This window comes from Thunnus thynnus, chromosome 24 (assembly GCF_963924715.1).
Source record: "Thunnus thynnus chromosome 24, fThuThy2.1, whole genome shotgun sequence".
NCBI lineage: Eukaryota > Metazoa > Chordata > Actinopteri > Scombriformes > Scombridae > Thunnus > Thunnus thynnus.
This window is the reverse complement of record NC_089540.1, coordinates 14,334,334-14,345,983: the sequence shown is the minus strand read 5'-3', so window position 1 is coordinate 14,345,983 and position 11,650 is coordinate 14,334,334. Positions and strand designations below refer to the sequence as shown.

Sequence of the window (11,650 nt, the reverse complement as noted above, 5' to 3'; positions counted from 1 at the left end):
ATCTTGTCATACAATTTGTACACCTTTGATGAAAATACTGCTACCAAGAAATTTTCACCAAAAGGTTTCACTCACTTACAAAATTGATTAATAGTGATTAAAGATACTAAGTCAAAGAGCATTTCAAGAGTTTAATTCAATTAAAATATAGCATGTCTTCTGTGCCATATTTTTACCAATTATTTCTAGGAGCAAGCTATATCCATTCTCTTTAATTTTTCAAATTTTAATGCTCAATTTGGATTTGTTTCTTGTTTCATCTATTTATTTTAATAAAAGAAAGTGTCACCCCACTAACTGTTCATTTAAAATTTACATAATTGAGAACTTGCTGCGTTTTGCACAGTGACCTGGAGATAGACAGAAAGCTGAGGAATACTGTAAACAATATCCATTTAATCTGATATTCCAGAAACAGTCTGATATACTGTCGCTTTATTTGAGCTTTACACAAAGAAGACATAATTTGACATAGACAGCTTACATTTAAAGGGAACTCATGATGAAACAGTCCAATGGCCCTCTGAATAAAAACGCTGATGCTCCTCTGAAATTCTTTCGACCACATGTCTTTAGAGCTCAGTTATTATTAATAACAGCACAATTTAAGTTTTGTATTGAATGAACTGAGTTCAAAGCACAAAGAGAAGCTGTGTCCTTTCCCACTGCATAAGTTAACCCTCTTTAATCTCCATGTATCCAAATATTTTCACAAACGGCGACACACGTAATCAAAAGAAATCAGTAAAAGTCTAACACAGCAATGACATACAGCATAATAGAGAGAAGCAGCCAATAAGAAAAGACTCACAGTGCATTGGTGTGAATTATGGCACATATTGATCCTGTATTATGTGACTTAACATCATCAGTATCATGATCAGTCATTAATGGACTGTAGCAGATTTTGTCCCAACTTCTCCTCTAATAAAGCCATGACTTAAAATATATTAAAGACTCAAATATGTCAGGTATAAGAATCAGGGCAGCAAAATTTAAGCTTTTCCTTAAAAGTGGCTGTTATTGGAGGTATGAGGTTTTCACTGCACAGAATAAACTCATCTTAAACAGACGTGTTGATATGGACAGACGTGTTAATATTTCTCCGTTAAGGCATGGAATGAGCAACAAAGTGACAGCTATCTACTGCATTGCTTCAGTCGCAGTAAGAGGAGTGTTGCCGCCCGCTGTTCTGAACATCACAGACACAAACAAAACAACATAAACGGCACTGCAACATGTGAGAGCTTTTTTTCAGAATTGCTATTTTGAAGCTGATACAACTGAACCACTGAAAGACAAGATAAAGCTACAGTCTTTGGTCACAAGTAAAATATTCTGCTGCACATTATACACTGAGTTAATAGGATATACAGTATGTTTGACATTATGATTGCACAACGACAGCTGTCAGCTGCAGTAAACCCATTTTTGGTTTAACTACCACTGAAGCCAGACTCTAAAACTGCATTCAAATGTATGTACATTAAACAAGTCGATGGTGGATTTAAATCCTGGTTTCCTTAATTGAGTGAGATGATTTCTGTCATTATCAACGCTGTCTCACTAATGCCAGGAAAATTTTTTTTGGAAAAAAAAAGATAGATATAACATTTAAAGATAATAAACAATTATAACTTGATTTAAAGGGCTCAAGTGTTACATCAAGTTGGGGGGACTTGCAAGAGACAGATTAAAAAGTAGTCACAATCTGTGTAGCAAAAGCTGAGATAGCTTAACTTTAGCTTAAAAAATGCCGCTTCTCATAATGCAACTCTGCAGCTTCTTTCATTGGAAAACGAAAGTCTTTTAAACTCCATGCACCGAATTTGTAACACAGGCTTAAATCTGTAGTCTCCAAACTCAAGTCCTATTTTTAACCCTAACCCTATGTCTCCCAGAGTGCATAGTACTCCTTTTTTGAAGAGTGTCCTTTAAAAAAAAAAAATCCTTGATTTGAATGAAATTCTGTCACTTTCCATTAAAAGATCGACTCCAAGTTTACTCGACTTGTTCCATGGACATTTTTGCTGTATAAACAATATTCTGAAAAACTCTTCGAAAATATAAAATCTCATAGACTTCTCATTACAACATTTCTTGCTCCCGCTCCATATGATCACATATAATGTTTAAAATACATAAATTGTATATTTTTCTGTATATCATCTTCTTCATTTAATAAAAAGGCTCTGAATTGAGTGACGCAGCCTTCATTTCACCCGCAGCTTTAGAATGGCTCTTAATATATGTTCATACAAGTTCTGCCTTTAGAACCGTTGCAACATTTTATACAAGTTATAGGCTAGCAATCTCTTCTTTAAATTTATATAGATCTTAAATATCAATCCTATATCCATTTCTGCTCTTTAAGAATTAAATGTATGTATGTAAGTATATGTATGACCAAAAAATATAACAAAAATATATATAGTATTAGGGTAAAACGGTTAGCACAGCATGATCTCACATTTCTATGATGCGGGAGATGACCGATAAGGTAGATTTCTGCTAAGATATACATTCAACCCTCAGCATGTGTAGCCATGGAAACAGATGGAGCACAATAATGATTTTGATGTTGATATTCGACACTGAAAAGATACAATAAGAGACTGACAGAGCGAGGAAGGAAGGACTGAAGGAAGGAAGGAAGGAATGAAGGAAGGAAAGGGGAATATGGATTGTTTTGAACATTTAGGAGGCCACAGGTAGAGAAACATAATCCACAGGTCACCCCTCTCACACGTGGGACTCATCCAGATCCAGGTCGACGGGGGAGAGGGGCAGGGGTGACCGGCGAGGCGACCGACGTGGTGAAGGAGGGGACAGCAGCGGGGTGAGGAGGGGATTCACGGTGCCATCGTCCTCGCTGAGATGCAGCAGGGTGCTGCTCCGTGGCAGCAGCGCCGTCGTGTCCTCGTCCCCAGGGCTCTCTCTGATCCTGGACGGCCCCGATGCCGGCGGAGGGGGAAGAAGCGGGGTTGGTGGTAGAGGGAGCGGTGGTGGTGGTGGGGGGCCAGGGGCCGGCGCCGTGCTCAGCACGGGCAACGGTGGAGGGAGAGGAGAGGAGGTGCGTGACAAGGGGAGAGGGGAGCAGGTTCGGGAGAGGGGCAGCGGGGAGCAGGTTCGGGAGGGAGGTGTCGGGGTGGAGGGGCGGGAGATGGAGGGGGGAGGGGAGAGGCTGCTTCGGAGGCCCCACTGCTCTCGCTTCTCCTTGCTGCTTATGGCTGAAGAGACCTGGATGAGAATAAACTTTGCTCCTGTAGTTTTGGCTTGTAAACACTAAAATGAGATACAGCCACACACTTAAAGGGTCAGTTCACCCAAAAAACATATTTTCTTACTTACCATGCAGAGTTTTGGTTATATTTTCCCAAATTTTAAGATATGCATCTCTGACATTTCTGCCACCATCCCAACATAAGGAAGGAAAACTGAATTTTTATTTAAAACAGTTTTGTTAGGAAGTATTTCAATGGTAGAAAGTAGTTCCAATAAAGTCATTCATATTGAGGTCTGAGGATTATCTATATAAACTAGGACATTATTTCCAAAAATAAATGTTGTTGAGAAAAGTTGAACAAAACTTCAACTATCTGCGGATATTGTGGAACAGTGGAATTAGAGTGAACCAACCTTTTAAGTACTTCAGTGTTTCCAGCTACTGAGCATTTTGTCAGGACATAAATCATCAATTTAACATCTAAACCTTTAATTTGGTATTGATTTTAGGACTTTAGTTTTGTTCTGAATGTAACAAACTTGAAAAAAAAATGTCCATTTTCAGCAAACCTAGCAGCACTAAACATATGGAGGCTCAAAGTGTACAATAAGTAAATAAGACATATATATATAATATATATAATTAAACTATTAAACTGTGAAATAATCTAGTATTTTTTTAAACAGAGCTCATTATTATGAGATTTATGAAAATAAAATTATTGCAGGTTATTTTGATTTCATTCCAGCATTTATTTAAAATGTACTTTTAATATCACCAATTTTTCCCAGGGGGCAGGATTGTTTTTTTTATTGGCAGATAAAGAATTTGTGATGAAAAGTAGGATTATGAAATAAAATGGTCAGTTGTTGTGAAAAGAAAGGGGACATTTAGAAACAAAAACTGCTAGTATGAAATAAAAACTACCTGCAATAAAAACAAAATAGTGATAAGAAGAAATGAAAAATAACGTTTCATAATAATGAGCTGATTATTTTGGCTATTCGTATGATAAATTATTTCATAGTATCTTATTTATTTGATCACTTTGGGTGTTAATAGTTTAGAAATTAGTTGGATGGTTGGATTTCATCAGGTATTGAAAGTTTACCAAAATGTATTGTTGCAACAGTTACCAACCCTGCACTGCTGTCTCTCTGCTGGTCCTACCTGTGTAGCAGCAGGGCTGTGCAGGTCGGCAGTGACTGTGGCTGAGGAGGCGGAGGGCACTTCCAGCGTGGGGGACTTCAAAGAGGCAGGACTAGCCTTCCTGCCCTCGGCTGGAGGATCCATAGCACTCGGAGTGGAAGCCTGCTGCCCTTGATTCTCTGTAAAGGTGACTGACCTCTTTTGGTCTCCATGCGCTGTGGGGCACACATGCATGCGCACGTGGTCAAAACGGAGACGACAGCGCCAGCTAGCGACTCTCTAACACATCAGCACCACCAAAGAGAGTGAGAGAGGCAGGGATGGGAGAGGAAGGGGGGAGGGGGGGGGGGGGGGGGGGGGGGGGGATTGGGAGGGGATGCAAGACAGACATGCAGAGCGCCCTATGGGGTGAGGTTGCAGATAGAAGGGGGCGGGCCGTTGCAGGGTGGAGAGGAAGGGTTAAGGGTTGTGTCTCACCTTCACAGTCCAATAAAGTTTCTTTATTTCGAAACATAAGGCATGAGACAGAACAGAGTGAGAAGAGTCAGTTTGGTGACAGGTGGTACAACAAACAGAATTGGAACAAAGACAGAGGTTGTGAATGGGGAAGTCGGGTCAGTTCAAGTCAGCACACACACATTACTACTGTCAAATATAGTAGTTTAAGGGAAAAATAACAGTCTAGATTGGGGTTATTGTGTGCATGATCTGGAGAGCAGTGTAAGTTTGGCCATTAGTTTCAGTTTTTCAGTGAATCACACTTTTTATAAGGACAGACAAACGTGCTTTTACATACAGTCACACTCACACACACACACACACACACACACACACACACACACACAGATGAAGGCACGTGTGCTGTTACCCAGTGGTTTGTTCTTGGGCTGGATGCTCCTGCGGGTTGTTGAGAGTCGCGCTCCTGATCGACCACGCGGTTCGTTCTTTGGAATGGACAACAGGGGACGTCGCAGCTGCAGGAAAAAACATGACAAATTAGAATCAAATGATTAAATGAAGATAATTATTACAACATTTCTTTATTTATTCAGATATATATTTTCAGGTTGTTCATTTGGAAGCTGATTAAGAAAATATGTTTTTAAGGGCCTTTAAAAATGTGTTGAATGAAGGATGGAGTTGATGTCCGTACCTGTCTGAGGCCTCGCTTTCTTCCTAACGGAGGCTGGATCAGGAGGTTCTGCTGGCCAGGTTCACTCTGCACACTGGCAACCCTGATGCAATGAATCAGACGGATGCATACACACACACACACAAACACACACAAGAGAGAAACGCATCAACACGACGAGCCCAAAAGGCCGCCGTATCCCCAGCTGCGCTCGCTTACTGATTACATTTTTGAGCACAACAAGATGTCGCTGCTATTCTACTCATTCTCTCACTACACAACACATACGGTATGTTTACAAGACAACCAATCACAGAGCAGAAACAGTGCTGCCATGATTCATACACTGAAAACACAACAGGGGACAGTAGGGGCTGGAGTAGCAACGCTGACAGAAGAAACTATGTTAAGGATATGCAAACTTATAGTTTATCATTTTTTAATCCTTTTTTAGAACTCTGTGCTTCTTTTAAAGTGTGGCTGCAGTGAATTAATTTTGTCATACAACTATTAAATAGAGCACAATTAGATTTGAACTTCTTCAAAGCAAAATTGGACAAAAAAATACAACAAAAGTGTCCTTACATAACGGTTGCCACCCCAGTTCCCCCTTGCCCCTACAGATTGGTATCCAGAATAGGACGCCCAATTTGATCAGCGAGAAGCCTGATAGACACGGAAACAGTATGAAACACCATGGCACCAATGGGAGAGAGGCTGACTTTGGTGATGGCACATCAACCGTAAAGACCCATAGCTAACAGAGAAGGAACTGAGGCATAGCTCCCTGGCCCCGGGGCTGATGATGGGGCCCTCTTTAGATTTTTTTTTTTTGAAAGGGGAGGGAGGGGCCTGGTTAGGATAGCACAGCAGATGAGCTGAGAAGATGAGGGTCAGTGTGGAGCTCAGGGGGAAGTGGGTTGGGGGAGGGGGACAGAGACAAGGCACACTGGACCCACACAGAAAGAGATAGAGACAGGTAAGTGGGAGGTGGCGGGGGGAGGTGTGACGGGCCAAGGCGATTTGATTGGATGTGGATGAGTGATCAACGGCGAGGCGGCCAATAGAGGAGGCCGTCCCGAGGCGATGCCCCTCCCAGTGGCGGACAGATGCAAGAACGCACCAACGGGACATACACAGAGAGAGGGCCACTGTACCTAGAGAGGTTACCCTCCTGCAGAAGGCCCTGGGACTCATCTAGCACATTGGGTTCACTGTAAAAAGGGGGGGGGGGGGGGGGGGGGGGCGAAGGGGAAGAATGGGAGTTTAGGGAGTTTAGTTGAGATCAAATCACCACCCGAGTCCTGAGCCCCTTCCTTTTGAGGACAGCCAGAGTGTTCACTCTGACCATAATTAGCCAAAATTGGGGCTAACAGTCTTACCAAGATACAGAGTCTTAGCTACAGTACTTCACCAAGCTGCTCTGAGACTGTTGAATAGAAAAACATTATAAATCAACAGATATACACACAAAAATATGACTGTGGTTGTGGGATATGACTGGTTGATCCTTTTCTAAAAATTTAACATATATAAACAAGCCAAGATATGAATTGTGATTAGTTATATTGGACATTTCTTGAAGGCAGCACCGATCTAGAGACAGAAATATCTCAAATTTGAGGGGTAAAGACCAAAATTCAGCCTGCTGTTTCATGCAGTATGTTCTTCAAGTATTCCTCTGTTTTCACAGTAGCTCAATTGAATCAAATAAAACTGTTTATTATTTATACTTTGTCCCTGCTATAAGAAGTAAGCAGTACTCCAATGTACTCCTTCAAGCAGCTACAAGCTACTGCAGGCATCAGTGGTCGCCACCCAGCGGCATTTTTTAAGATTAGTTAGCAAAATGTAGCTATAACTTGAGGTTAAATACAATATATTCTGATTACATAAGACTTTTTTTTCCCTCAGGGTCAATTCCATACACAAGCCATCTGGACTTGGATGTGTGACTAGCCTTATCTGTATGCCAAGACTCCATATGTATCCTGTTTTGCTTTTTCACCTTTTCACTGGGTTTTAGTGTGGAAAAACTTGTAAAAAAAAACAACCTCTTTTCATTTCTTTGCCTCCACTGATATTTCATCCAGTGAGTGATTATTTCTGCATCCACACCAGCTCAGCTTTTAAGAAATGTTTGCATGCCTTACAGTAGGACAAATAATTAAGGAAAAACCCTGCACAGTGAACAGAGCTCACAAACCAGATCACTTTATTCATCATACACATGTGGAAGATATTTGAAACATTTTCTGTTTGATAAACAAAGTGTGTTCTGGTTTGCGAGCATGAGTCAGCATGTGGGACCTTACTTTCTTTTTCTTTTCGTTATTTTATACTTTCGTGCAGAGGGACATATTTTATATGTATGGTAGAACTAAAATTACAATCTGTGATTCAGTTTGTGTGCATACAGTTGCATACATACGTACCTACAGGACTTGCTGTCTTTACAGGAAAACTACATTTGAAGAGAAAATTTAATTTGTGCTAATTTGTGTTATCTTATCTGTGTGCATGCATGTGTTTGTGAATGATTGTCACCTGTGGCTGGGCAGCATGGTGGTGCGGGGGGCTTCGGGCTGTGAAGCAGCTGAGCCTGTGGCGTGACTGGAGAAACGACGCTGCGATATCACACTGGGCAGGAAAGCTTCGTGCTCGCTCACCACGCTGGGAATACTCATGGAGTCATCTGGAATGAGGAAGAGAAAAGAGCGAAAAAGAAGAATGACTTTAACTCCATGTGAGAATTTAAATTAAATGTCAAACATAAACAAACAAAAAAAAAAAGTTTCTGACTCTCTTCATCATCCTCATCGGTGCGGCTGAGTGTGTCCTGAGAAGGTTGGCGGGACGGCTGGCTGTCCTGCTCCCAGACTGTGCCGGTGCCTGTGTTGGAACGTGACATTGTGGCCAAACTGAGGCGATATGCTGATGTAGAGGTGCCGACTGTGCTGATGGACGTCTTGCCCTGGTAAGCTGTTGGATGGGAGCAGGTCAAACAGAAACACATGGATAATAAATAAGTAAAAAGGGTGTATCTTTTCCTAAATTTAATATGAAGAGATTCAGTCTGAAGTTACTGGTACAAGGAATCATATGATAGTTATGTGATAGTGTTCAGAACATAAACAGAATCAGCGTGATGGTCTGACCGGAGCCGCTGTGCACGGCCTCCTTGAGGATCTTGAGTTCATTGTTGAACTCTGCAAACAAAGAGCTCTTGCAGAGAGGTCGAGGGATGAAGCGTCGCTCCAGTTGGTCGGCGATGTGGTGACGTGCTGTAATCTCCTCCTGGGAGTCAGCTGGCTGTGTCAACAACTAGATGAACATGAACATATATGGAGCGGTGAGGTAGAAAGAAGCCAAAAGGATTAAGACAGAAAAAAAACAAAGAAAAAGGAAACTATGGTCATTGTTTTTTTTTACCTTGCACTGTATGAAGGGTCTCAACAAGACAAAGATAGGGATGCGAGTTCGGACAATGAAGTCGATGAAGTCCCAGAAGGCCAGGCCGCCCACCTTCCTCAGGGCCATCTCCTTAACCTGCAGGCTGAGCCGGTACCACTGGTTTCCCAACGAGCGCTCAAAGCAAACCAGCACCACCTTCAGAGCTGCACACGGAAGAAACAAAGGAAGATGAGAGGAGGATGAGAAGGGCATGAGGTATGAACACTGTCATGCCATGATATCAGCTCTCACTCATACCCAGATATGCAGCCTGGCTGGTGGACTCGGCTAAGCCCTCTCTGCGCAGATCCTTTCCCGTGTCGCCCGGGGTGGAGCAGTGAGCCGGGGAAGCATCTAGCATGAAGTTCTTGGTGCGGGAGGTGGAGATGATCCGAGGAGGCAGGAGGATATTGATGACCGTCTGCAGGAGCAGGAAGATTTCAGGCTGCTCCAGGTGGGGGCTATCTGCAAAAGAAAAAAAAACACAACCATTGAAATACAAACAAGCAAGAAAAACATGGATCTGCATTTAAGTTTTAGCATTTTTAAGAACTAAGTAAAGACCTACTGCCAGAATTTTGCTATAAAATGAAATATCCATCATTTAAAAATGTAGTTATACTGTTATGTGTAGACTTATGTAATAGGCTGAACCTGAATCACCTTGTGGTCTTTATAAGACATTAGCAGCATAATATAGAGACTCCACAAACAGAAGCAGATGCCTGTAAGCTTTTACCTTTGCTTCCAGAGCCCACAGTGAGCACAAAGGGAATGAGCAGGTTGAGCAGCATCCCCTCTCGCCTCTCCTGATTGGTGAAAGGTGAGATGACGTGGCTGAGAGGGAAGTCATCCTTCAAAGCCTAAGACAAAAAAAATAGAGAAAAAAGAAGAAAAAGACCAACAATCGTTTGTTTTGTGTGTGGCCAAGAATTTAGAAGAATTACACTTATTTTTAGGATTACTGAGTCGTACCTGGATCTGCAACGCAACCAGCCGGACCACTGCTGTGCTGAAGGGGAGCGGTGGGGAGAGGTATGGGCTCAGGTGGAGCAGAGGAAGCCCATCTGCTACACTGGAAGGGCCGACTACACCCATCACCTGACAACACACACACACATAAAAACCAATTCTCAAAAAAAAGAACGATAACAGAACATTATGTGTTGTTGCGTGTATTTTCATACCAGGTTGACGCACACGTTGATAAGCGAGCGAAGGTGCGGGAGGAAAGAGATGATCGGTTGCCGCTGCAGGGTCAGGCAGATTCCCTCAATCAGGCTGCTGGCTGCCTCCCACTCCACCTGTCTCCTGGAGAGCACACAAACACGCACCACCACCCCACAACACATCCACACACACAGTCAGAATATGTGTGCATACAAATGAAAGGATGAATTTAAAAAAATGCCACATTGTTGTCTTGTTGGATGAAAAGGAAATACAAGATGTTGACAAGGAAAAGCCATTCATCTTATTCCTTTCTCATTGGCTTCTTCTGAAATGACTCAAATGTGGCAAAAGATTAATGTTTAAAGTATTAAATCTACAAACCGTCATGTTGAAAGTGATACTGGTGAGACACTTACGCCTCTTAATATTTCCCGCCATTAAACCATCACCTTTATGACTGTAATAAAAGCCATATTGACAGCAAATAATGCAAAGCTCACAAACACAGCCAACTAAACGCTGCCGTGACCGATCCTGGTGTGAAGCACACACCTGTGATCAGTGTTCCCTCTGAGTCATCGGGGTCCAGTCTTATGTCATGGAAGAAAAGGCAGGTTTGCTTTATTTTAATTAAAATGTATTTGTAGGCAGGATATCTAATAATATTGTTTATTCTTAACAACAAAAACTAGAATAATTCAATCAATCGCCTTTCTTTTTTATTGTTAAATATTCAGCACATGAAATGTAGTCACCAGGATTGATTTGTTGCTTTTTGTGACAGTTAAATAAAGGTTTTGCCTCTCAGTGCCTGTTTAAAATAAAAATCTGCGTTATGTTCCAAGGCACAAGACTGGACTCTGCTGGATTAGAGGGAACATTGCCAGTGATCCGTCGTCAGCAAACACATCCTCAAACATACCCCCACATATGCATGTAACTCCGCAAAAACACACCACAGCAGCACTTACGGTACAGCACCCACGAAGGCAGCGCTACAGAGGGACAGTGCCAAGAAGCCGTCTATCTACTGTACACACCACGGCACCGGCACAGCACGATACACTCACGGGGAGACAGAGAAAGAAGTGGGATTGTATTCAACAGACCTGGTGCATAATGCCTGTGGGCGAGCGCACCTGAGCGTAGGCATCTTGTGTATCTTGTTGAACATGCGGTCCAGCCTCTTGAGGATGAGGATGAGGGCGGGGCGGACGGCCTCAGACGACCAGTCGGTGATGGGCAGCATCTCCATGATGTAGCGCCGCAGACCTCGGCTCTCCATGGTCAGGGTGTCGTACGGTGCCAGCTTCAGCAGGGCGTGGGCGATCTCCGCCAGCCTGGGGAAAAGACACAAACAGACACATCTTTAGTGCTGCTTAATAAGGCTCTAGTAGTGCAATACTGGGAAAATTTACATTTTCAGTAAATGGGAAAGTAAGGGAAAAGTTGGGGGGGCTTGATTTATAGATTTCATGAAAAATAACCATCCGTACAGTATTGTAGGTTGTTTTTAT

At 42.5% G+C, this 11,650-nt stretch overlaps 1 protein-coding gene across 1 annotated transcript in view; it reads right to left on the bottom strand.

Moving 5' to 3' along the window:
- Window positions 1–378: 378 nt before the first annotated feature.
- The window catches only part of LOC137176727 (protein unc-80 homolog), a 47,441-nt gene continuing 36,169 nt past the window's right edge, over window positions 379–11,650 (bottom strand). The window contains exons 52-64 of the mRNA XM_067582610.1: window positions 11,273–11,473; window positions 10,148–10,271; window positions 9,936–10,061; window positions 9,700–9,823; window positions 9,219–9,425; window positions 8,940–9,124; window positions 8,666–8,831; window positions 8,310–8,489; window positions 8,055–8,202; window positions 5,529–5,610; window positions 5,244–5,349; window positions 4,397–4,590; window positions 379–3,240 (exon numbers count right to left, since the gene is read on the bottom strand). Of these exons, the coding sequence (XP_067438711.1) occupies window positions 2,743–3,240; window positions 4,397–4,590; window positions 5,244–5,349; window positions 5,529–5,610; window positions 8,055–8,202; window positions 8,310–8,489; window positions 8,666–8,831; window positions 8,940–9,124; window positions 9,219–9,425; window positions 9,700–9,823; window positions 9,936–10,061; window positions 10,148–10,271; window positions 11,273–11,473 (2,341 nt within the window). The 3' untranslated portion in view covers window positions 379–2,742. The remainder of the gene's footprint in view (window positions 3,241–4,396; window positions 4,591–5,243; window positions 5,350–5,528; window positions 5,611–8,054; window positions 8,203–8,309; window positions 8,490–8,665; window positions 8,832–8,939; window positions 9,125–9,218; window positions 9,426–9,699; window positions 9,824–9,935; window positions 10,062–10,147; window positions 10,272–11,272; window positions 11,474–11,650) is intronic.